At 39.4% G+C, this 25,917-nt stretch overlaps 2 protein-coding genes across 7 annotated transcripts; both read left to right on the top strand.

The window, feature by feature from the left end:
• Positions 1-3,216: 3,216 nt before the first annotated feature.
• On the top strand, positions 3,217-7,368 carry LOC148870685 (ras-related protein Rab2BV). Of its 3 annotated transcripts, XM_088972855.1 has the most exons (3): positions 3,217-3,591; positions 3,723-3,911; positions 6,494-7,368. In XM_088972855.1, exons 2-3 carry the CDS (start codon positions 3,747-3,749, stop codon positions 6,980-6,982), a joined length of 654 nt encoding a protein of 217 aa, XP_088828981.1. In that variant the 5' UTR covers positions 3,217-3,591; positions 3,723-3,746; the 3' UTR covers positions 6,983-7,368. The 3 variants fall into 3 exon arrangements, with proteins under 3 accessions (XP_088828981.1, XP_088828983.1, XP_088828982.1); XM_088972857.1 differs by lacking the exons at positions 3,217-3,591; positions 3,723-3,911 and adding an exon at positions 4,498-4,708; XM_088972856.1 differs by lacking the exons at positions 3,217-3,591; positions 3,723-3,911 and adding an exon at positions 6,009-6,100.
• A 4,820-nt stretch (positions 7,369-12,188) lies between these two features.
• Positions 12,189-21,440, top strand: EMB1513 (copper ion transmembrane transporter). Of its 4 annotated transcripts, none has more exons than XM_088973540.1 (2): positions 12,189-13,687; positions 20,058-20,291. In XM_088973540.1, the coding sequence occupies exon 1, from the start codon at positions 12,406-12,408 to the stop codon at positions 13,594-13,596; it is 1,191 nt and encodes a 396-aa protein (XP_088829666.1). In that variant the 5' UTR covers positions 12,189-12,405; the 3' UTR covers positions 13,597-13,687; positions 20,058-20,291. The 4 variants fall into 4 exon arrangements, with proteins under 4 accessions (XP_088829666.1, XP_088829665.1, XP_088829663.1 ...); XM_088973539.1 differs by lacking the exon at positions 20,058-20,291 and adding an exon at positions 21,223-21,440 and having other exon boundaries at positions 12,193-13,687; XM_088973537.1 differs by lacking the exon at positions 20,058-20,291 and adding an exon at positions 21,223-21,440 and having other exon boundaries at positions 12,202-13,665.
• Positions 21,441-25,917: the final 4,477 nt, after the last annotated feature.

The following is a 25,917-nucleotide window of genomic DNA, read 5'->3' as shown; positions in this document are numbered from 1 at the left end:
ATTAGGGAGTTCGACATAGCTCTCCCCTAGGCAGTTCGCCATCAGGGAAGTCGGCATAACTCTCCCCTAGGCAGTTCGCCACCAAGGAGCACCACCATCCTCTGAGTCACAGGTCACCTTGGAGCAGGTCAAATGATGAGGTACTTAGCCAACAAAATAAAAAAATTGGTACGTGACCAAAAACGGTTACATCACATACTATCTTCATTTCCGTTGGGAAAAAAAAAAAATCAAGCAATTCTTCCCATTTACCATTGCAAATAGCTTCGTATAAGGGCAGACACCAGCTGTAAGTTTTTCTCCAATACCTTCTTGGTTTGGACCTGAAAACGAAAGATATGCATACAAATATAATTTCCAGGTATTCTTCAACCTGAAGTGCCTTTCGTGTTGCAGAGTTTTAAAAGTTAAAGCTAAACAAAACCAGCTGCTTTTCTTTTCATGTTGCAGAGAAACATCTTTAATTTTCCATCCGCTGGAAAGACGGAAAGAACATTGAGAATCAGCCAGGTCCGATCTTTCGTTCTAATACCAAATTAAATTCTCAGAGGCTAATGCAGCTTCTTGATCATCAAAAATATCGAAACTGTAAACCGTAACCATCAATTAAAGAATCCCCAAGAAAAGGAGAATGCATTCGATCCAGCATCAACGAAGTGAGAGAGAGAGATGATGGAGAAATTCAAGAATCTTGATATCTTGACTGAAGAAATGGTAGGAGACCAGAACAGAACAGCACCGAAGATCTAATATAAGGGCGTTCTAGCCTTCGGAGACGCTCAGGGTGACCTCTCTGACGACGATGTCAACAAGGCTGCCGACGAGCCCAAGCAGGCGGTTGAGACAACTAATATCGATGCCGTCTCTCAGGACGATAGCCAGTCTTTGTCGCTATTATTGCCAGAAAACCGTTCAGACCCTGTTGTAGAGAGCCACACGGAAGAAAAAAAAAAGAAGAATAGAGGAATCTGCTGGTGCCGAACAACAAGGTAAAGAGGAACCAAAATCAAATAGTGACAATGGCAACGCCGGAAAACTATATAGCAGAAAATGAGGAGAGCTCTAATACCATATTAGAATTTGGAGAGAGAATTCTCTTTATTGATTTGAAAAGTATTACAAAGAGGTTTATATACAACAGAAATGAAAAGGAAAAAAAAAAAGGAAAACTAACAAACTTGTAACTAATCTTGGCTAACTAATATTTTGTAAAGTACAAATTTACGTCTCAAATGGAAAATGCAGTTTTTTGCAATTTTTTTCTTAAGTAAATTTTTGGGCACTTATCTAGGTAAGAGTAAACGCAACATACACATGTACACACACAAGGCACTCGTCTCTCACATTTTTCCCCCATTCTAACAACCAAAGTGGTTGATTCAGTTTGATTTCTATTTATTAGGAATTGTTGGTTTGGGATTTGTTCCCACGGTTCAGTTACTATATCTTATACAGGAATATGCTCCCAGATTTGGTTGGATACATTATGCTGAATACATCATCAAAGACAGGAAGTCTCCCAAACTAGGAATGGCCAATTTGAGCATGTCTTGCACACACATATATATAACATTACAATATAATACCTACAATATATATTATACATAATTATATATATTATATGCATATAATAATAAATATATGGTATTTTATGCACAAGACACATAGGCCTGACCCAGGCCCAGCCTATTTCCCTTGTCACTTGTGCAAAGCATGACCTAAAAATAATCTGTTTCTCAAAAAAGAATTATAACTTTTTATAAGTGCTTATTGTATTTCTTGCCTGTCTTGTCCCACCACCTAATTATCAAAATAGATATACTACAACTAGCCTGAGAATTTATCTATACACCCATGAGTGGGAATGTGGGGTAAACACTTATTCAAAAAATACTAATTTAAACCATAAACAATCCCAAACATCCTCCAATTTTCTGTTACAACTTACAACCAGCCAGCGAAGTACCAATTTAACGACAACGTTAGTTCACAGACTCCTTATAAAAGTATATGTATTGGATGAACGTGGCACGCAAAAAAGTGCCAACTGGCTGGTTGTAACAGAGATTTGGTAATGATTATTATTATTTCTTTTTCTACCTTAATCAAGGTTTATTGAAAAGTTTGGGACTCGGTGTTTTAATTTAAGACGTGGATTGGATTAAAAACCAGAATACTCTTCGTTCCTGATTTTATGGTTAATGAAATGCTTTGTCCGTTCAACTTCAACCCACCAAAATTGCCATTTAGGATTCGAGCCGATTTTTAAAACACATGAGGTTAGGGGGATGGGCTACCACCGAATATGCTGACCAATAGTGACAACACTAGTACACAACGCTGGCCGGATCCTCAATAAAGAATTGTTAAATAGTAAATGTTAGCCTGTTAGGTGAAGGGGTCGCCACTTGTCAATCCACGGTGTCAGCTTCACATGGGTTTTTTAGATGATTGGTGGAGCTACGCCTTCTTTATTTCTTATTTGCAGAGTTGACACACACAGGCCGTCTCACGTAAGGCCACTGCCTGGTGGCCTTAATAACTACTTCCCTGGCCTTAATAACTACTTCCCTGCACCATTGTAGAATTGTAGATTACCTGCTCTGACTCTGATCGGGTGCTCTACAGTCGGACGAGGGACGACTCAGACCCGTAGCAAATTGCAAATAATCATCCAATAATGCCTTGCTGCTTCATATTTCCTACCTACCCAGCACCCACCCACCGAATTACCTAAAAACACAACTCAGAAGGCCCTGACCTCAAGGTCCTCAACTGAATGTAAAGATTTTCACTATTGAAGAACAGCTCGGTGGACCTCATTCCAATGATCACTATTCACTACAACATCTCTGCCGATCATCAGTCCACATCATTCGATCTCTGATTGCATTCATCTTTCTATCATGCTCCAAGCCATATGTTAACAAAAAAAAAAAAAAAGAAAAATTAAAAACTCCCTGCCCTAGAGCAGAATATCTCGCCCGTCCAGTTGTCGATTATTGGACCTCGCTATTCTTTGACGTATTTTCCTAGTTGTCCCTGGGGCCCTCTGCAGTCGATAAGTCGAGGATGTAAAATAAAATGCTGAAATTATAGTCAAGGGGGACTGAGTAATGTGCATATCCTAAAAGACAAAAATACCCCTTTACGTTAGAAACAACTTCATGATTTGTCTTTTCTTTTAGTCTTCTTACCAGGGGCATGCTAAGGTTCGTAAAAAAAAATTGTTGTCAATTCACTGAATTCAGCACCAAAAATCAATCCGCCCAAAGAAAAATTGAAAATCTCCGAAATTTGCTCATTTTAATCTCCCGATGGGCAAGGCCGTTTCAAATGCCTTTTCGTCGGTTTTTCTGTTTCCTCTCATTGGCTATGCTAAGCAAAGAGGGAATACCTTCGTCAATGGCTCCCTTGTCGTAACCATCGCCTCTGCAACTCAACTCATCGGAATCTTCCTCTCTTACAGAAAAAAAAAAAAATCTATTTTGAATTCGAAACCTAATGTTTCTCTTCTTCTTTTAGACGGAACGTACCATTTTCAACACGATCTCCTCTGTTTCATCTCGATTGGTTTGTCTTCATTTTAGGGTAAGTTATCCATCCATCTTCGGTGGTCCGATCCCTCAGCATGTAGAGAAAAGCTTTCCTTCGCTTTTGCTTTTCGCTCGAATTCTTCTCTTTGATATTTTGTCTGAATTTGAAATGGATCTATCTGGTAGGGTGGATAGTACCAAAAATAAATCATGGCTCACAAGGTTGATCACGAGTATGATTATCTTTTCAAGATCGTCTTGATCGGCGATTCAGGTGTCGGCAAATCCAATATCCTTTCCAGGTTCACTCGGAATGAGTTCTGTCTGGAGTCTAAATCGACAATTGGAGTTGAATTTGCGACGAGAACGTTGCAGGTGAGTTTTAACAGCTCTGATCTGTAGATTTTGTTTCCTCCTTGATTTCCTCTTCTTTTATTCTTCTTTTGGGTGGTTTTTTGGTCACCCTATCTCCTTTCATTCGGTCAACTAGAAACCTTTCTATTAATTAACATCATCATATTAGTACTTCTCGTTAGTTCATGAAATACTATTAATACTTTTCATACTTATTGTCTTTGAGAATCTGTAAGCACTAAGGTAATTTTTACTTCGGGGTTTTCTTTCGTACACTCATCGTAGATAACTAGTGGATTTCTGACACTTTTTTTTTCCATAGAAAAAAGCTAAAATTCTAATGTATATTTTCCTGGCAATGGAACTAGTTTGTATGTTTTGTGCTTCTTTAACTATTGTGTTTTATTCTTACCTGGGACTTCAATCATTACGGTTATTTTATCTTTAAAAGAAACCATCTAGTGTAGCCAATACTTGAATCGAGGTTTTGAACGGGCAGCATTTACTGACGGTCCCGGATTTGTTGTGAAATGGTGAAACGAGAAAAGCTATTAACTGAAGTTTAAATACTACTGATGTGGCAAATCATGGATTTATCTTTGTATAGTGGCTGCGGTATTTATTGCAAAACAAAGATAGAGGACAAAGATGCCGACGGTCGACGGACACATAGGATTTTCTGTTTGAAAGGGATCATCTTGTCCTTTATCCAGATTACCAGTTGTATCTTGCAGGGCAGCAACCTTACAAGGTGTCTCATTCTTTTGAATGGCCATAACAGTGGGGGCCACTTTTACTAATCTCCGATGGATCAAATGGTAAGGCCATCCGGTTCATGTGATTCCAGATGGTCAATCTTACTCGTAGCCAATTATTTTCACTGTATGGGTTAAAAGACTACTGCCAACTGTATTACTCATGAGACTCTCATGTCAGTTTTGCATAGACATGCCCACGAGAGCAAGAGTCAGATGCATTGTGGGTAGTTCAAAAAACAAGGATTTGAATACCCATGCAAGAAAGTATGTACTGTCCAATAATTGGATATCTTGTGAATGTGAAGTTTAACATTTGGCTAGCTAGAGGAAAGGGCATATGCATACTGCATGGTAAATGCAGAAACCTATGTACTTTAAAAGAATTGGATCTCTTGTGAATTTTAACATTCAATTACCTAAGAAAGGTCATTACAAATGTTAAAGTTTATTATTAATTTTTTTATCTTGGAATGTTTAATGAGAAAATTTGGTTTTCATAATTTATGTTAGTTGTCCATTTGCTGTAAGGAAAAAAATGAAAACAATACATACAAGTTCCCCTTAAGAATCCATTTGCTGTAAGATTTCAATGTATGTGCTACATGGATCCTTCATCCATTTAGGAGATTCCATGCCATACAACAGTGGATCGTGTATGGTGCAATGGAACTAATGTTTTTACAGTGAAACAGAGTTGAACAGTTTAAATTTACATCAACACTGTGCATCTTGAATGATTCACAACAGAGACTCCCTATTGATTTTAGCAGTGGAGTGAGTTATCAACTACACTGTAGCAGTGTGTAATCTTACTAGTTTCTGCTGATAAATCTATGATTTCAAAAATAATTAGCATCTGTTTAACAAGAATGCATTGTATGTGGCCTTGTTTGGCCTGCTTTTCTTTTCTTCTTTGTTCTGTTCTATTCTCTTAATTTTTTTCCTCATCATCCCTTTTATGTTCAAGAAAACTCTACAAGTGTGCCATTACATGAAATAAAACAAGGGTATTTGTCCAACCAGTATATGTAGACTGTCTACATTATATACGTTCAGCTCAAGGTTTTCCATTCTCTTTCTTGGGCACTTTAAAGCTACAGTTAGTTTTTCTTTTCCTGATTATTTGGGCCTTAGGTAGGGACCATGTAATGGATTCTAATTGTCCATTTGATGAGAGATCCTTTAAATCAGCCATGCCTATATTGTCCTTGTCCAAGCATCTCCACACCTGTTTGCATTTCACTTGGATTATAACCCTAATCTTCTCTTGAATGTTTTGTCACAAACAATAGTGAGAAAATGAATCTTTTACACTGCAATTATGGGGAGTTAGGTGCAAATGTAGTGGTGATCCAGTTTTTCTACTTCTGTTTTATTGTAGGTATTCCACATAAGTGAGAACTGAGAAGACAACTAGTGGTGTCCTTATACAAACACATGGAACGCATGCAAGTAGGATGAACCTTCTATTGAACGGGTTCTACATGATATATCTACTATTTGAGAAATCACCAGATTTGATAATTGGAATCTTCTCAAGATTACATTCTTTGGAATGCCAGAAATAAAATAGGAGGATACATCGTTTAGTCATAAAATAGATTGTAATCATCCTGTGGTTGGACTTTTTTTTTTCCCTTTGATAGCATTCTTCTTTGTTGTATAAATCATTTACATGGATCATAACTTCATAATCAGGGAAGATATGATTTTTTTAATTTTTTTTTAACACTGAAAACATGAAACTTCAAAAGACATGTGGGTCTCTCATTTGTAGATTCTTCTTGTCAATCATCACTTAGAAATAAAAGTTAATGGAACAACACATTTGGTTTTCTGAAACAGGTCGATGGAAAGACAGTAAAGGCACAGATATGGGATACTGCTGGTCAAGAGAGGTATCGAGCCATCACCAGTGCTTACTACAGGGGAGCTGTTGGTGCACTCTTGGTCTATGACATAACCAAGAGGCAAACATTTGACAATGTTCAAAGGTGGCTCCGTGAACTAAGGGATCATGCAGACTCCAATATTGTTATCATGATGGCTGGGAACAAGTCTGACCTAAACCACCTAAGAGCTGTTCCCGAGGAGGATGCCCAAGCTTTGGCTGAGAAGGAAGGGCTCTCATTTCTTGAAACATCAGCATTGGAGGCATTGAATGTTGACAAAGCATTCCAGACTATATTGACAGAGATTTACCACATCATAAGCAAGAAGGCACTGGCAGCCCAGGAAGCAGCCTCTACAACTGGTGTCCCTGGTCATGGGACCACCATCAACGTTGCTGATTCATCGGGGAATTTGCCCAAGAGGAACTGTTGTTCTACTTAATGTGGAAATCTCCTGAGAGAGAGAGAGAGAGAGAGAAAGAGAAGGCATGCACAAATCCTTCTTTCTTTTGTGCAAGAGTCTTGTAGAATATTTTCTACTTCTTTGAGATATTTCCCATTTAGTGGCTGTGAAAAGCAGATCAGAAATGAATATTGATAGTGTTAGTAGTGTAGGAGATTGTGCTTTTGCTTTCTGCTCCGTTTCTTTGTTTTTGAGGTGGAACTGACCGGTAAGAAGAGTGAATATGGCCCTGGGTTTCTCAGCAGGGGGAAGAAATGGATAAAGAAAGAAACAATGTAAGTTAGTGTCTCCTTTTGTTTCACGAATTCATCCTAACTTGTAATAATTTTTTTTTCTTTAATTACCATTTGAGTTTTGACATGTTACCTTTGGTGCCTTTTTTTTCGTCGGAATCCAACTAAAGGTGGGTTGTCAACTTGTCAATTGTCATAGTGCTTTAGTCTGGTCCACTCAATGCGACCGGAAAATTCTAACCACCCAACTTGAAGAGCTAACTAATGAGTCCTACTAAAGCATTTGCCCTAATTCTTTTCATTACTTCTTAAAAAGGGTAGAAAAGAATGAACGGAACGACGAATTCAACTCAAGGAAGTGTCTTTTCTTTCTGCAATTCTTTTTTGAGTCTTTTGACCATCCAAACTTAGCCTTCTGATTATAAAGTCCGTGATTCCTTCCGATTGTATCATTTATTGGATATGCCCCGAGCAAAAGGTGGTTGTTTAGCTGTATGTCTGATAGCTGCATGGCGGAATGGTTCATTAGGATTGTCTTATTAAAAGATACTGCTTTTCTTTTGATAAAATAATAGAAAAGAGGTGGTTAACCAGAATTGAGACCATACAGGGCTTTCCTCAAGCGATGGAGGATACCATTATCAGAGAGGAACTGAGAAAAGACTCTAAACTCCCCTCCCCAGTCACTATGAATGGCTTTAATCTTATGATCAAATTGCAACTCAACCATAGTCTTGAATTGAAGGAAAGCAGAAAAAACATCAGACTTATTCTTAAGGAGATATATCTAGGAATAGCGAGAGAAGGCATCAGTGAAATGTATGTAATAGGTATATCCATTGTATGATTTAAGAGGTGCTGGCCCCCATAAATCAGTGTGGATTTACTGTAGAGGTTGTGTGTATACAGAAGAAGAAGCATGATAAGGAAACTGATGAGATTTACCAAATACACAAGCCATGCAAACAACCAGATCATTTTTATTAACAACAGGAACATTACAAGCATTCATTACATTATTTAGAACAGGTAAAGAAGGGTGGCCTAGTCTATTGTGCCACAAATGAAATATAGAAACAGACGAGGATGTTGCTACAGAAGAAGATGCTGAAGCAGTGTGAGCAGTATGAGCAAACATAGGTGTAGCAGAAGGAGATGAAGACTGTTGAGACATAGTAGAAGCAGAACTGAATGTTGAAGAAGAAATAGATCTGGTCACATGTAGATCTTCAAAAGAGTAGAGACCTGCTCTAAGCTTGCCTTGCAAAAGAATTCTCTTGGAAACTTGATCCTTTACCACACAAAAATCAGGATGGAATTCAAAGAAAACATTATTATCTCTAGCAAATTGGGAGACACTAAGAAGATTCTTAGTAATAAGAGGAATATGAAGCAGATTTTTCAAAATCAAAGGTAAAGGAGAGGAAGAAGAGTGAATTAAAGCATGTCCAACATTAGAAATTTGCAAACTTGATACATCACCAATATGAAGAGCATCAGTTCCTATGTAGGGAGTCTTGCTAGCAAGATTGGCTGCATCATAGGTAATGTGATTCGATTCACCTGAATCAGGATACCATGAGTGGTCAGAGACTGATTCAGGATTAGCAATATAAGCCTGTAGATGTGGAGAGGAGACTTGTTGTTGTTGTTGCTGCTGCTACTTCTGTGCATTATGAAAATCTACAACGGATAACTGATAATTCTGGTCATACCTATGGTAATAATTGGATGCAAGATGACCAAATTTACCACACACTTGACAAGTAACAGATGGTCTGTTGAAACCACCTCTGCTTGATCTTCCTCCTCGCCTACTAGAGTTCATACCTCCTTTGGCACCTCGAATATTCATACCTCCTCTTCCTGCAAATGGAGGTCTGCTGCTAGGATTATTTGAATTATTCTTGACTTGCAATTGTGCAACATTAGCTATGAGAGTTTCCATTGATTTGTGTTTCTCAATTCTGAATTCTTGTGCAAGAAGAATTGATTCAATATCACTTATAGTATATGGATCCAGCCAAGATGTAACTGATGTTATGAAAGGATCAAAATACTTTGAGAATCCATCAAATATAGTTTCAATATGATCACTCGAAGAGATCGGATTCCCGATCGCAGCCAAAGCATCAACAATACCTTTAATTTTCAACAAGTACTCATTAACAGACAACAAACCTTTCTTTGTATTCCATAATTGCGTCTTCAATTGCTTGATTTCAGCGCGAGTCTGAGGCGCAAAGAAGATTTCAATTTGCTCCCAAGCTTCCCAAGATGTCTCACAACCAACAACTCTAGTCAACATATTCTTGGACATTGACGAAAGCATCCAAGACAACAGCAATTGATTTTGTTGATCCCATTCTATAAACTCTTCACTGATTCTACCTTGATCTTCATCTTCTTGCGTCTGAAACTTTTTTGGAACTGAAGAACTATCCAAGAACTATCCAAGTAAAGGTCTTCATCTCAACCTTTTGATTGCTCGGTGTTAAAGCAAGCATGGTGCTCGACGACACCATATCTCCACTAACAGAAGGAGAGTGGCTCTGATACCATGAAAAACATAAAGAACATTCAAGATAGAAGGAATGAGCAGAGAGTTCTAAACAAACATATGACGGGAGAATTCATTTCATTACATTTATGAGAGAGAGGTCACTATATTTATAGATACAAATACAATTGGATGCAACTAACTTATGGAGGGAATCTTGTAACTAACTCTTAACAGACTTCTATCTAACTAATTCTGTTAACACCATCTAATTTAAAATTTTAAATAATAGGCAGAGAGGATGAAATCGGGAAAGAAAGAAGAAATGTCAAACATTAACGTGTGCAGATTAATTTGCCAGGCTTGTTGGTTGGTTTACTAATACTAAGAGAAGATAGAAACCAGATAACCTCTAAATAATGGATCCTCACAGTTATGCCATGGAACCATTCTTATCGTTTGAGAATTCACATCTACTGTGTTAGACCCAATTGGCCATGGCAAGCCCATTTAAATTGTTTCTGAAGACTTTATCAATTTACTATAAGACAAGTGTAGGATGTTTGTAAATATGAGATAAGAGTAGTGTCAATTTAGTATCCAAACTTTCAAATGTGTCATTGCAGTACCCAAACTTTTAAAACGTGTCAAGTTGGTCCCTACTGTAATGACATGTGCAACCTAAATTTTTTTTTAAATGTCAAAACTAACTTTCAAAAGAAGACATTGTTCATTTTCTTCTACCTTGAGACTGAATCGGTTGAGGTGTTCGAGATTCTAGAGTAATGAAGACAATGTTCATTGTCTACTACCTTTAGGCCAAACGTCACTCTTTTCATTCCCCACCTCACTCTTGTTTCCTATTACAGTGGTTTTTGGTTTCAGTTCATAACAAGATCATGGACAGCCAACGTAGCTCTCCTCTTGGTCGAGATCCCATTACAGTTGCAAAGTAGCAGAAACCATGAAACACCCGTTACAAAAGAAAAAGGGAGAAACAAGAAGGAAACTATCTAGCTAGTTTTGATAGAATCAAGTCAGGAAAGGAACAGATGAAGGAAATGCAACTGGAACTTGCCCAAAAAAAGCTAATGGGTTATTGACATTTCTCTCTCTAGATTGATTTACAATAGGGTTCTTCTCTTTTCTATATATTGCGGAATCTGATTCTGTTAAAGGGTGTGGGGAAGAAGACATTGCTAGCTAATTGGCAATGTTTTGCTCAATGCCTTAGTTTCTAGCCCATTTGATTTTTCTTGGAAATTGGAACTGCAAAGGGGAAAGCATCTTTTTCTTGTCTATACGTTACTGTTCTAGCCGAAGGCAAGGCATATGTGACGTATCTCCCTTCGTATGAGATAAATTCTCTAACAGGAAGCGACACTCTCCTCCCTTCCAAGTCCCATGAGAACTATGCCCACGTTTATTGCAGCCAGAACATCTCATCCTCTGCATATTATTATGCAGGGAGAGATGTTTCCAATTCATGGGAGATAGTGTATTGTGGGTAGGTGTGGGCAGAGTTCTCGTGGGCAGGAGATCCGGAGTCTCTCCTTCCCCTCCTCTGCTTGACCATTCCTTCACCACCTCCATTACCCCACCTGCTCTCCTGCACCACCAGGATTATCAATGCCATCTGTGATTTCTATCTTGAATGAATGAGATTTTCTTCATGGTTGCCAATAAAAACAATATTTGTTCATTTTTGTATTTCTATCGTCGACATGAATATCTGAATCCATAACGAATTTGATACCTGAATCCATAACGAACTTGATACCGGAGGTGGTTATCGTTGACGTGAATACCTGTTTTAGATGATAGATGAGGGACATTTTTGTCCTTTAAAGTGATACTTGACGTTCATTAATGATTTTGGATCAATTTAACTCTTTTTGAAAGTTGGGATACTGCAATGACACGTTTGAAAGTTCGGATACTGAATTAATGCTATTCCCAATGTTCATGTACTAGAGTTAAAATTTCCCTAAGCATAGAATAAAATATTAAGTAGTATCATGGTAGTAGGTTTGATTGAGCTTGGTCTGAGCTCAGAGTACACAAAATGGAGATATTCAGGTTGTGCTTGGTCTGGATCTGAATCTTACAACTTCGGCTTGACTTAAATTCAGGTTGTGCTTGGGTGGAAGCATTTTGTGGAATTGGGATATGCTCGCCTCACACCACTTTACAGACACATCCCACTATGTATTGAGAACGTCCAATTCCATGTGAGGCGCCCTTGTGTGGAGCATATCCAATTCCACAAAAAGATTCCATCCAAGCGCAACCTGAATTTAAGTCAAGCCGAAGTTATCAGATTCAGATCCAGATCCAGGCCCAGCCCAGAGCCTGAAAATCGAAGGCTTAACTCGTTCGAATAACTTCGAATTGGGCTTTGGCTCGGTGGGCTGCATTTTAGACATAATGCTCGGAGATAATTGTCAGGCCCGAGAGAAATCCTTCCCACTTCCCACAATTGTCACTTCTCTTCAACTTGTGTTAGCGATCTTGCGCGCGATTTGCTCCTCTCGTTGCAGACTTCGTTTGTGGCTGTATTTGAGTCTTTAAGGTTTTGATCTCCGGCAGACTGCAGACATTTAGGGCTTAAAATTTTCATTGGTCTTGCCTCATCCAGTGAGACCGACTACTCGAGTAGGGCAAAGAAAATGTTGATTATTCAAATGTCTCCACCGGTTGCAGCACCTCCTCGAAACCACCTGTCGTCTCTTAGGGTTTTAACTGGTTCAGATCAACAATGTCTTCTTTTGAGGATTTCTCAGCTTTCAATTCACACGGTTGCCTTTCCCCCGAGACAGACAATTATCCGAATGGGTGGCGGTCCTCGAACGTACCCCGGTGGGGTATCGAAATGGCAGTGGAAACGAATGCAAGCGAAAAAGGCGAAGCAACTCCTGAAGGCTCGACTCTGCCGGGAGCGCCAGATATACGAAATGCGTAAGCGGGCGGAGTTGAGAGCGGCAGTTTCGGAGCTCGAGCGGCCGTGGGAAGTCGTCGAGAGGGCTCCAACGTTATTCTCTGTTAGTGCCGACGAACAATTGAAGGTTTTAGCTGATAGGTTCCAGAAGCCCGGTGGGTTCGACCTGTGGACGGAGAAGGATGGACCGCAGCTGTTTCAGACTCCTGATGGACTCCCTTCTGCGAGATTTTTCCCCAAGGGTGTTGTTCACAGCATCAAACCATATGGGAGCATTGCGGGTTCGTCTGGTTCTAGAAGTTTGTATGCTGCGGAGGATGAAAAGGACTCGAATTTGTCGGGTTCTGTTGTAGAAGCTCGAACTGGAGGGTTTACAGTGAGAGGAGGAAATGGGTCCAGGAAATCAAAGAGGTTATCTAAACAGAGAGGCCGAGGTGGTCTTGACAGTGAAGGGGCGGTCCGTAGCAAAGATTTAGCTTCAAGGAAAGATGATAGTTTAGTGGATAATTTTTCGTACGTGAAGCATTCAGTGCTTCAAATTAGTTCGGAAGCAAGGGAGGTAATTAGAGAAGCATCAAGTAATGGAGATGGAAGGCAGCAGTCAGGGAATATCAATGGAGGCAGAGCTGGAAAGGGTTCTTCTCATGGAATCTTGAGTAAGGGAAATAGACAAAATATTGGTTATAGGGACTTTTATAGGTCGAATTCAGGAGAAACTGCATTCTGCACCGACAGAAGAGGAAGGATTCCTTTAGCAAGCAGTGGCAGATATAAGATAGGTGGTCAGCAGTTTAGTTCTGAAAAGACTTCAAGAAAATCTAAAGCTTCTTATACTGAAGAAGTCTACAATATGAGTTTACAACAAGATGGAAGTTATGGATTGCAAACCAACAGCCAGAGAATCAATGATAATGAGAAATGAAGAAATTATTTAGTTGACAGTAGCTGGTTCAGTAGCAGTTAAGCTAGTTACATATCTGGAGACTGCCAGGTGAGCCTCAAATGCCATATAGGTAATGAATTCGAACTTAATCTTGTAAAGTTTTAATCAAATATATTTATCATGATGATCCTTGGCAACTGATCTTTAATGATCAGGGAGAGGAGTAATGTGCATAAATAAGAAATTAGCTGATTTATTCATTAAAAAAGAATTAGCTAATTTTGTATGAAATCACCCAATGATCGTGAGATTTTTATAACTAAGGTATGTGGGAGATTAATTCCATTCAAAGATATTTCAACTCTTCATTGCCCATAATACAAGGTGTATGATTGTAACTTAAATTTCAAACTGGGAGTGGAAGAAACCAATTTAATATATAAATTGATTTTGAAGCCATCATGTGTTGTAGTTGAGTTGTGTTAACTTTTTTTTTTTTGTGTTTTCATTGCAATAAAAACAGGAATGTATGCATGTATCAACTGTTTTAAGAACTAGGACTGTCAAGTCTCAATTAATTGGACACTGGAATCTATCTGATTTTGGATTCAGTTTTCCAGATATGGATCTACATAATCAGATTAATCCAGATCCATCCCAATCCGAGCTGATTATATTTTTATGAGTATATAGATTTTTTTTTTTTTTTTATAATAAAGTAGAAAAATCATTAAAGAAAGATGGATCAAGTACAGATTCAGGTAATAAGAAATCACCAAAATAAGAAAGCAAAAGAACTGAATCACCACCTGCTGAAAAAAGCAAATCCAACTGCACTTACTCTATGTCTCCCTCCCCAAGGCATCATCTTTATACTCCACATTCAAGCTCCTTGATAAAGTAGACATTATAATGATGAAACAAGCTAACTTGTTCATTTTCTGGGCTCAAAGTGAATTTGGGGAAGAGTGTTCTATTTCCAGTGGGCCAAGTTGACTGTTTGGACGAGTTGGCTGAGGTTCTTGCCTGCCAAGTGGATCATCTCCCTTGGAAATACCTAGGGCTCCCTCTTGGGGCCAAGTGTACCTCGAGTGCTATCTGGGAGCCAGTGATAGAAAGGATGGAAAGGAAACTAGCCTCCTGGAAAGATAAGTATCTTTCCTCGGGGGGGGGGGGTAGAGTTACTCCTAAAAAGTACTCTCTCAAGCCTACCCACCTATTTATTATTGCTCTTTCCCATATCCCTTCCAAAATAGCAAAGAAGCTGGAGTCCCTTCAGAGAACTTTTCTGTGGAGAGATTGGGAGGAAGAAAGAAAAGTCCATCTTGTTAAGTGGGATCAGGTTTGCCTCCCTGTGGAGGATGGAGGCTTGGAAATAAGGAAGTTGAAGGTTTTTAACTCCTCTTCACAGCAAATGGCTTTGGAGGTTTGGTGTTGCTTGGTGGAAGACCCTTATTGCATCTAAATATGGGGTGGACTGGGGTAATTGGAAATCTTTGGATCCTTTTCAGAGCTGGGGGTGCTCCCTTTGGAAAGGAATTATGAAATTCTTTTCAGCTTTCTCTGATGGCCTAGCTCTCAAGTTTGGTAGGGGAGATAGGTTGAAGTTTTGGAAGGACTCCTGGTGTTTAGATTTCCCCCTGGCTGAAGCCTTTCCTCTGCTCTTTCAATGTGCCTTCTGTCCTGAGGCACAGTGGCTGATTCCTATGATGTGGTTGGGGACTCAATCTCCTGGTGCCCCCTCTTAAGACAAAAGCTTTTTGATTGGGAGATGGATCAGCTGTTGGACCTTCTGCAACTGTTACAGAGGCAATGTTGTTTTTTTCTTCTAAATCCTTGGCCTCAAAATTGAGTAGAACAAATATTTCTGATTTCCCAAGTAAGCAGGTGTGGAATCTTGTAAGCCCATCTAAACATAATTTTCTTGTTTGGGTGCATTCATAAAAAAAAAATTCTTGTTTGGGTGATGGCACTAAATAAGTGCTTGTTGAGAACGAACTTGGTTAGGAGAGGGGTTCAGATTTCAGATCTTAACTGTGGCCTTTGTGGGCTCTTGCCAGAGACAGTTGATCACCTTGGCATCCATTGTTTGATCTCTGCAAGAGTTTGGGTGCACTTTCTCAAGGCGGCTGGGGTTTGCTGGGTCATGCATGGTTCTGTCAAGGACCTTTTATACTGCTGGAGATTACCCTGGCCTGAAGAAAAACGGTAATCTGATCTGGAGAACCATTCCTGTGGCTGTTTTAGTGACTTTATGGACTTAAAGAAACAACAGGGTTTTCTGCAACAAAGTGACAAATCTGGAGGACTTAATTCAGACTGCAGTGTCTAAACTTGCTTCTGGGATGTCTGTTTCCCCTGAGTTTAAATCTCAGAATCTGTTTCAGCTGCTTTGTAGTCAATCTATTTGGAGTTTGTAATATGTCTTCTTCCTGTTTGTGGGGCTCTAGGAAGTTGTTGTAACATTTTCATCTTTCACCGATAAAACTTTTGTACCTTACCCTCTCAAAAAAAAAAAAACATATTAGCTTCTTTATTATCACTTTCTTATCTGTTAGGGTTTAGTCAACACATTTAAACCCTCAAAATCTGACCAATAAGTAAGGAAGACCTTGAAATTTTGTCCAATCAACACACTTTTATTCTTCCATCGTTTCTTTTCTTCTTTTTCTATGATAGTGATGATGCACCTTTCGGCAGCTCCCGGCCGGTAGGTGACTCGGATGCCTGGCTGAATGGTGACGAGCTGGAGAGGTGGCTCTGATGCAACCTGCAAGGACATAGTGTCAGAGTGCCTGGGTCGCTTTACCCTGGGTGGGCACTCCGATGCTTAAGTTAGCAAATAAGAGATTTTAAGATAGCTAAATGTGAGAGAGCTGGAGAGCTGCGAGAACTAAATTGCACATCTCTTCCCTAGAGTTGGAGGTAAGGCCTTTATATAGACATTGTTTGGCGCGAGCATCACGCAACACGTCCGGGATCTCCAGGAGGACGTGCCTAACTGCTTCGAAATCCTCGGAGGTAGTCATGCACGTAGGCCAATCTTTGCGCCTTACCCGGTTTCTCCCAAAACATTTGGTGTGAGAGTTGACTTCCAAGAGACCCGTGAGTGATGGGATATGCATGCAGAAATCGACGGCGAGCACGTCGCGTAGGTCGCCACCTGGACCTCAATCAGGTCAGCAAGCCCTTGAGGGAGGTCGCTCCCCACGTCGAGGTCGTTTCAGCCGATACTGACGAGGTACCACAGGTCGGCCCTGGACGAGGTGCCGCTAGCCGTCTTGAGTCATGGACGAGGTCGCTGGCTAGGATTCTACTAGGTTAGGGGTGGAGGCAGGTCGCCAGGTCGGCGCTAGAGGCAGGTTGCCAAGTCGGCGGTGGAGGCAGGTCGCTAGGTTGGCAACAGTGGCAAGTCGCCAGGTCGGCGACAGTGCCGGGTCGCTAGCTGGGACTCCATCATTTTGGCTAAGGCAAATTGTCGCCTAGGTGGTTTTGGGTGTCACCCAGTTGTTCAGAGATGCCATGTGTCATGATGTTAGTGGAGGGCCAAATCTGCCCTCATCAATTCCCCCCCACTCCCGAGCTGAGATCAGCTTAGCGAAGGGAGTAGATTTGTGCTTCGTTGTAGGTCCTTAGGCCTGTTGCTAACATATTTTGAGGTCGGCTTAGGAGTCCTTGATGCTGAAGGCAGTTTGGCTTCCCCTTGTGATATGTGCGTCGATGTTGAAATTTAAATAGCGGGTTGGTGCCATGACTGTGCTATATCAGTCCTTTAAGGTGCTGGTCGTCTACTCCTATGATAAGCCACACGGAGCTCAACCTGCGGGGGTAGCTTTACAAACTGCAAGTTGCCAGCTTGCATGGGAACCTTGAAAGGCTTAACCCACAAGGGTGATTGTAGTCTGTTGGCCGCCGACTCTTGCGGGAGCCACAAAGGGCTCAACCTGTAGGGGCGACCTCGCAAACAGGGTTGACAAGGCTCGTCTAGGCTGATTACGTGTGTCACCAGGTCGGCGGAAGCAGGTCGCCAATTCGGAGGCAAGTCTCTGGGTCGCCAGGTCGTCAGAATTTTGATAGTCTAGTTTTGCTCTGAGCACTTCAGCCTACAAACACCTCGTCACCACGGTAGGACTGACCTACGAGGGCGGCTCCACAACCTGCAAGCCATCAACTCCCACGTAAAGCATGGAGAGCTCGATCTGCGATGCAACGTCACAGTTTGTTGGCTATCAACTCCCACGGGAACCACAGAGGGCTCAACCTGTGGGGTGGCCTCACATTCTATTGGTCGTCAACTCTCGCAAAGAGCACGTAGAGCTCGACATATGGGGGTGGTCTCACAGTTAGGGAGATTCTGTCAGGGCAAGACTGCGAGAACTCATATGGGCTAATCATTTTGCTTCTGCCCCCTCTAGGGGGTTCTTTCAATCAAGTGTTGTTGTTGTTGCTTAAAGATGTTATTACTTGAGGCTTAGAGAATCAGGTGAGAAAATAGCCTTTTGTAGCGTTTCCCACAAACAACGCCAATTGATGATGCGCCTTTCGGCAGCTCCCGGCTGGCAGGTGACTCGGATGCTTGGCTGAATGGTGACGAGCTGGAGAGGTGGCTCTGATGTCTAGCTAAGTGGTGACGAGCTCGAGAGGTGGCTCTGATGCGACCTGCAAGGACACAGTGTTAGAGTGCCTGGGTCGCTTTACCCGGAGCGGGCACTCCGATGCTTAAGTTAGCGAATCGGCGATTTTAAGATATCTAAATGTGAGAGAGTTGGAGAGTTGCGTGAACTAAATTGTGCATCTCTTCCCTGTTTTGGAGGTAAGGCCTTTATATAGGCATTGTTTGGCGTGAGCATCACACAACACGTTCAGGATCTCCGGGAGGACGTGCCTAACTGCTCCGAAGTCCTCGGAGGTAGTCGTGCACGTAGGCCAATCTTTGCGCCTTACTCGGTTTCTCCCAAAACATTCGGTGTGAGAGTTGACTTTCGAGAGACCCGAGAATGATGGGATGCATGCAAAAATCGATGGTGAGCACGTCTCGTAGGTTGCCACTTGGACCTTAATCAGGTCGGCAAGCCCTCGAGGGAGGTCGCTCCCTACGTCGAGGTCGCTTAAGCCGATACTGACGAGGTACCACAGATCGGCCCTGGACGAGGTGCTGTTAGCCGCCTTGAGTCGTGGACGAGGTTGCTGGCTAGGTTTCTACTAGGTTGGGGGTGGAGGCAGGTGGCCAGGTTGGCGCTAGAGGCAGGTCGCCAAGTCAGCGGTAGAGGCAGGTCGCCAGGTCGGCACCAGAGGCAGGTCGCCACCAGAGGCAGGTCGCCAGGTCGGCGCGTGCCAGGTCGCTAGCTGGGACTCCATCATTTTGGCTGAGGCAAGTTATCGCCTAGGTGGTTCTAGGTCTCACCCAGTTGTTCCGAGATGCCATGTGTCATGATGTTAGTGGAGGATCAAATCTGCCCTCATTAGATAGAAATAGGGGCTCAGCCCCTATTTTTTTTCCCTAAATTTTCTTTTCTTTCTTGCTTGTCTTCTCACGAACATGTTGTTTGTTATGTTTTAATATAAAGTTTATACTTTTTAATGAAGATTATAGATAATTACTAGTGAAAGATGGTTGCCGATTGCTATGGAATCTAGGGTATTACCCTAGGAATCATGGTTTTTATTTAGAAAACTCCAACACCTAAGCAATTAGGCGACAAGGCACCCCCTGTCACCTAGTTGGTGTCTTGAAAACTATGCTGTTGAAGTTCCCCTAATTACTCTATTGACCAATGGACTTTCCAACCCAAGAGGTTCCCATCCACCTCCAAAGATGAGAGCCCTGCATATTTACCGCATACCATCAGAATCTACTCCCCTCCCTTACCTTCATAACCATTCTCTTTTCTTTTTCCAATGTAATCTCCCAACTAAACTTTCTTCATACTGCATGTTATACTCTCTATATTGGATTTTGGAACTTCTACTTCTTTCTCTTCTAATACCAAGAACATTTTCTGGGAAATTCTTCACCTCCTAGGAAGAACAAACCAATTTTTTTTTTGCTAATCTTTACTTCTTTATGGTCGAATTGGTTCAAGTTATATTTTGATGGTTTAAGTCTCATGAAAATAATTTTTAATTGGTTTATCAAGACTGCGAATATCTGAATGTGTTTGGGCTCTGATTATTCAGATTCAAATCATATCTGAGTAGAGCCAGGATCTTTTAAGTCAAATTAACACTACTGGCAATGGTGCCCCATCAAAAATTATGTAAATTTAGAGCTTCTTTCTTTTTTTTTCGTTGATGGAAATCAATTTCCTGGATATAGCTTGGCATGGCATCAAGTATGAAATTTGCACTAGAAATCGAAGTATTTGACATGCACCCTTGTACAGATAAGTGGGTATCATAGTTGGAAATGGTATATCATGCTGTGCAGTGAATACTTCTAATTGGAGATGCAATTTATCCTTTACTTTCTCAATTTCTTGGTATACTTCCAAACTTGTCAGGTAAAAGAAAGAGGTGCATTGGTGTCATCCCAAAGAGGGAGAGATGCACTATCCTTAGATCAGAGTTGCAGAAACTTTTTTTCTTTGGTGATGATCTGGGAGTTAGCAACTCTTTATTGATCCAAGGAATGTAAAAGTAGCTTTTATTGAAGATAGAACTGTACTAAAATGTAATGGTAGAGACATGTACAATGAGAATCTATACAATAGTGAAATTCAAGCAGTCCTAGAAAAGAAGTTAAAAATATGTAAAAATAGTAATGTTTTTGCACAGAGAGTCATAAGAAAAAAAGGATCAGGGTTCTACGTCCCTGTAACCCTTTAGGATAGAGAGTTGTCAATGCACAAGACCATCTTTCTATGTACTAGATTGGTGAGGCTGCTTTTATTGTTGAAAATCTGGGCACTTCTCTTTGCCCATATTGACTACATGATAGCAAGGTATAATCTTTAAGCCTACTAGACTCGCCATTGCTGCAACATGTCCTTGATAGGTAGTTAGGTACACCAAGTCACCCCAAATAAGCCTAGTAAATGGGCCCAAGGGAGTGTGTTGGACTTGCAGTTAATAAACCAATGGCTAATTGATTCATCTATATTATCATTAGAGAAGAGACGGCTTGAAGCTATTACTATTCCTATTTTCACTGGCTTCTTTTACCCTAGATTACTACCCATAACTACAATCTTGGATCAGAGTAGAATGCTAAATCAATTCACGAGGAAAATTCTAGTGCATGTTTGTAAAAAGATGGTTAGGATAAGTAGAACAAGAGGAGATTGTGAGATAGTGCCGGTTGCAGGTAGAAGCAGAATTGTGGAAAATTGTTAACTAAGGGTAAGCTCATCTGCTTTTATTTTATGATGTGGTCCTAACCCTTGAAGCATAGTGAATTGTAGACTAATTAGTTTGATAGAGTTGGCAAAACAGGGTTTGTGGTGGCTCATATCCTTAGGCATGTGCATAATTTAAGGGAGCTCAAATTTGTCAATCTTCTTATAGAACTTTGACTTTGAATGGTGAACAGAGGAGGTTCTGGATACGAAATGAAAGATAATATGGTTTCCCCCATCCATCTCATTTTTCAGTTTAGTTTTAATTGTCTTCCATGTGGACCTTGTTTAGTTATTTCGGCCCTCGGCCGTTTACAGCCTTCTCTTTCAGTTTCAGGAGTGGATCATGTTTTAAAATTGCAGAAACCCTGAATGATCCTATCATTGCTTTTGCACCGGGATTTTTAGACAATATCTTTGGCTATCCAAGGTTTTAAGTAGATACATATTCGACATTATTTTAAGTATCAAGATTTTTAGACATTATTTTTTGTACCATTACAGTATTGATATACGCAATTTTATTCTTTGGCTATCCAATGTTACTGATATGTGGCACAAGTGGAATTGTTAAAACTTTAACTTCGTTTCACTCAAGGATTAAGGCATTGATATCGGGTATCGACAGATTTGATGCAAATATGAATACAGATACGTTTTGGAAACACATGGATATGGACGAAAGATATGAAAACATATAGATATGCTAGAAAAATAATACAAATTTCATAAATACATCAATTACAGTAACTTTAAAAAGTCCAAATAACCACAAATAAAACATAAATGCATAAAAATGTATATTTTAATGATAATGAAATATATTACTAATATAACAAGATAACATAAATATCATACAATTTTGTTGATAATGTATTAATCGAAAGTCCAAGACTCATTATATAGTTTTTACAAAATTAAACATGCACAAAATCATAATTATGTTAAATTTTATTTATAAGTCCAAGACACAAAATATATGCAATTATTATATTTTAATTACTATAGCAATTATTTTTTAATTTTACTTTTTAACATTAATTAAAAAAGTCAAATAAATATTAAAATTTAAAATGTTTGATAATATCAAAATTATTTCATATGAAATTTATAATTTTCCTAAGATACATATATTACTACTATTTTTACTTTAATCTTAATTAAAAATAAATCAAAATTATTAAAATTTCTAAGATACATATCATATGAAATTGATAATTTTTAATTACTAAAGTAACGATTCTATTATTAACATTTTTATTTCTATAATTTTTTTAAAATAACAAGTAATTTTTTATATAAATTTAAATTAGTGGATTTGACAAATTTAATTTAATATTATATTCTTGAATATTTTGTAATTTTTTATTTTATAAATAATAAATATGCTATATTTTAGTCTATCAATGAATAATTTATAAAAAAAATATGTTAAAATTTTAAGATACATATAATGTACAAATTTATGAATTTTAAGTACTAAAATAATTATTCAATTATTAATATTTTTATTTGTCCCACATTGTAGGTTAAAGTGTCCTATCTACGCTCTAACCCCTCTACGACTATACCTACCCTATTCTCTTGGTGGAGAAACCAGACATTCCTGAGGCCCGAAGGCATCCAAACTACACATTACATTAGTGTTTTAATAGTGTAGGCAGCCAAGCCCTGAAACTACTTTTAATCTCCATTACCTAACCCATTAGAGCAAGTGGGCTTCGGTGGACATTAGCGAGCTGGTGGATATTTCTTTGATTCACTCTTCGAAGGTTTATTACACCATAAAAGAGAGGACCAATAATTAAGTGGTATTAATCAAAATTCGGGGGAGGGGGGGGGGAGGTGCTTTGATTTCTCCCTTTATGGACGACTGGGCCTTAACTTTACTATGAAGGTAAATGATTTTCTCGTAAATGGGTAAGAATGAATAATATTAGTGTTTGGTTTTAAAATTTTCGTCATGAGTCTCATTCTTTTTAGAACAAAGAATTAGCTTATAGCACAAAAATTGAAGTACCCTGTAGCATGAAAAATAATCATGCCCCATTTTGCTCATTTTCATTCTTTAGAGAAATTCTATATTGGCAATTGTAAACTGCCGGCTTAGGTCTATAAAACTGTTATAGATGTTTATTGGCAGGCTGCCATGGAAACTTATGCCGATAAACATTGACCATCAGCCATCCACTAGTAAACATGTACGCTGACGGTTTTGGAATCCTAGGCTGACAGTTTGACTGAGGGCACAGTTTTTTTGTAGAACGAAAATGAGCAACATATGACACTTGTCAGTCTGAAAAAAAAAATTCATATTTAAAGAAAAAAGTGTTTGGTTCATAGCAATATTTTTTCATTCTACGCCCCACATGTACATCTCAGTGTGCATTGGGAACATCTCCCAAAGTTGCCAGTGGGAGATGTTTCCAATACATGGTTAGGATATGCTGTGGGGTGCAGATGTGAATTCCATTTTGACCCAATCTCGTTCATTTTAAAATTTCATCTTGATTAAGAATGAATGAAAAAAGAATGAAAATTGAACCGAACATGACTTAAGCGACTCATTGGTGCTCTTCCATATTCGGCCCTCATAGATTGAGGCTGGGGTGAGGATCAAGGCTTTGGTTGTTTTATATGCCCTGCTTTCGTACTGGCTGCATTCAAAGTTTGACCAGGTTTGCAACAGAAGTTTTTTTACCTACATCATGGTTTGCAACACGATGCATACAGAAAACAGGCGTTTCAATTCATGATAGGTTACCAACCCACTGTGTATGATTTGATTGTCTTCAGCCAATCCCGACTCAAGATGGAATCCATCTACACTATGGTTTTGGGTGAGAAATTCAAACCCAATTGGCATGGTTTCAGTATTCTCATTGGTTCCTGGACTCATTTCCACAATTTGGACATTAGATTAAGACCCAAATCGCATGGAGAATAGTCAAAACCATGATCCACACCCAGTTCAACTATGTTCGTACCTATTAAAATTAGATGCCATAAAAGTCAGCGTGGACCAGAAGAATTTAGCCCATGTGATTTTAATGAGTTTAATTAGATGGTTCCAACTTCCAAAGCTACAGAGAAGCCCATTTGATGGTGGGTCCTTATCCTCTGAAGATGAGAGACATCGAAAGTTATGAAGGCCCCACCATGAACCAGCTAAAATCATGAGGGAAAAAGATTGTTAGTTGAAGTAGTAAAAAGGTAACAACATTGAAGAGTAGTAGTAACAACACTCAACACATTTTCTGTTCTTGGACCTTTCCTTTGATATTCTTACTTAATGCCTGATAACAAAAGCATGGAACCATATAAGATTGCTACTTATTAATTTACTAGTAATATTTCTGTCAGTTAATTAATTGTAGATTTTATCATCTGAAAATTGGGTTCGTCATTTGCCAATGGGCCTTCAGACCCATGCAGCAGGGTGTTCAATTAAGATGCTTACTGGGTTGGGCTTTGGATATTGTCAATTGATCAATTCCCCTCTCTGATTTTGTAAACTTGCAACCCACCGTGGACATGGTTCATCCAGAAACGTTCATTATCCACCCGAAACTCCCCTTGCCCTTGGTTCGCAAATCAAATTGATTCAAGTCCCAGCATGTGTTCATCCAAATCACCAATTAAGTCGATTGGAATGGTGCTACATACGTAACGATCCACTGAAGATAATGGCCCACAAATCCACCCATTTGTTGGCTTAATTAAAAATGAATTACATGTGATCAAAGTCTAAAACATGTACAAGAAGCAAAATATGAAGGGTAGGAGGAGAGGGAGGATTTGGGGAAACGTAAGATTCCAAAGCGAAAAAATCTTAACGAAATATATTGGCCACTTGGGCACGGCAGTCGGCAGCGGCTAACAAAAACGGAGTCCAAAGTCCAAATTGGAGAATGAAAGCTCACCTAACAACTAACTAGTTCAAGTCGTAATCCTATTAAAGTTGTTTAAAGCATATTATGTGACATGCGATTTACATGATACCCTCCTTTCCTTCACTACTTTTGAATACATGCTCTCACTGGAAGCCTTACAATATTAATATTACCAACTTTAATATGCAAAACACAGTTTATTTACATTTCGCACATAATAAGGCAGTGGAAAAGGAGAAGTAACATATTTCATGATGAACAAAGGATTTTGCCATCACAAATCTCGTGGTAAATCTTATAGGATGATTCCTTGCTACAAGTCAATAAAAGTAAAAAACTAATAAAATTAACAAGGAGGCACGACACGTCCATTACCATAATAAGTTCTTTCTTTTTATGGAAAGAAGTCCATTACCATAAGATGCATGGTTATTCACATTGGCAACCACACATTCAATTTGCTTTCTTTTTGGTTGAAGAAAACACTTTTTTTTTTTTTTTTTTTTTTCTGTTGCCAAGATATACAAATAACCAAACAACCAAACAAAACCCATATGGTATTGTTCACATTTTCTTGGACATATTTATGATGGCGTAATGAAGAGTGCTCAGGCCACCATGAAAAGTTGTGGCTTCCATTAGTCACAGCCATTACAGCCTCTATTGATAGGTCCTATCTCTCCAAAACTACATGAGGCTAGGAACTGAGCTTACATTGTTATCAAATTGTAGTTTATGATTAAGGTTTGAAGTCAATACTTGGAGATTTTCTTTCACGGCGTTTGGGTTGAATTTTGCTGCATCTATTTCCATCTATTCTTTATATTCCCCACCCAAAAAACAAAATAAAATACTCTATCTATTTAAAGCACAGTTGTCCTCGTCAGCTTACTTCATATTTCTTTCTAACCCGGCCCCTTAGGAATTTGTTATGTTTTGAATAAAAAAAAAAATCAAAATGGGTCTATTTAAATTCACTGACAATCAGAGAGACCCATTTGATGCACATGCTGATGTTAGAAAGATGTCCAAGTTTAACTCTAGGAACTGAATTCATTGAGGAAAATAAACGTACCTAGTCCCATTTCCCATGTCTGATTTTATTAAATAGCTACATGCTTGAGTACACTCAG

The sequence above is a fragment of the Nelumbo lutea genome, chromosome 2, assembly GCF_056320005.1.
Source record: "Nelumbo lutea isolate HS-2025 chromosome 2, American lotus-T2T, whole genome shotgun sequence".
Classification (NCBI taxonomy): Eukaryota; Viridiplantae; Streptophyta; class Magnoliopsida; order Proteales; family Nelumbonaceae; genus Nelumbo; species Nelumbo lutea.
Note: the sequence above shows the minus strand (reverse complement) of the source record. Positions and strands in the feature narration are given on the sequence as shown.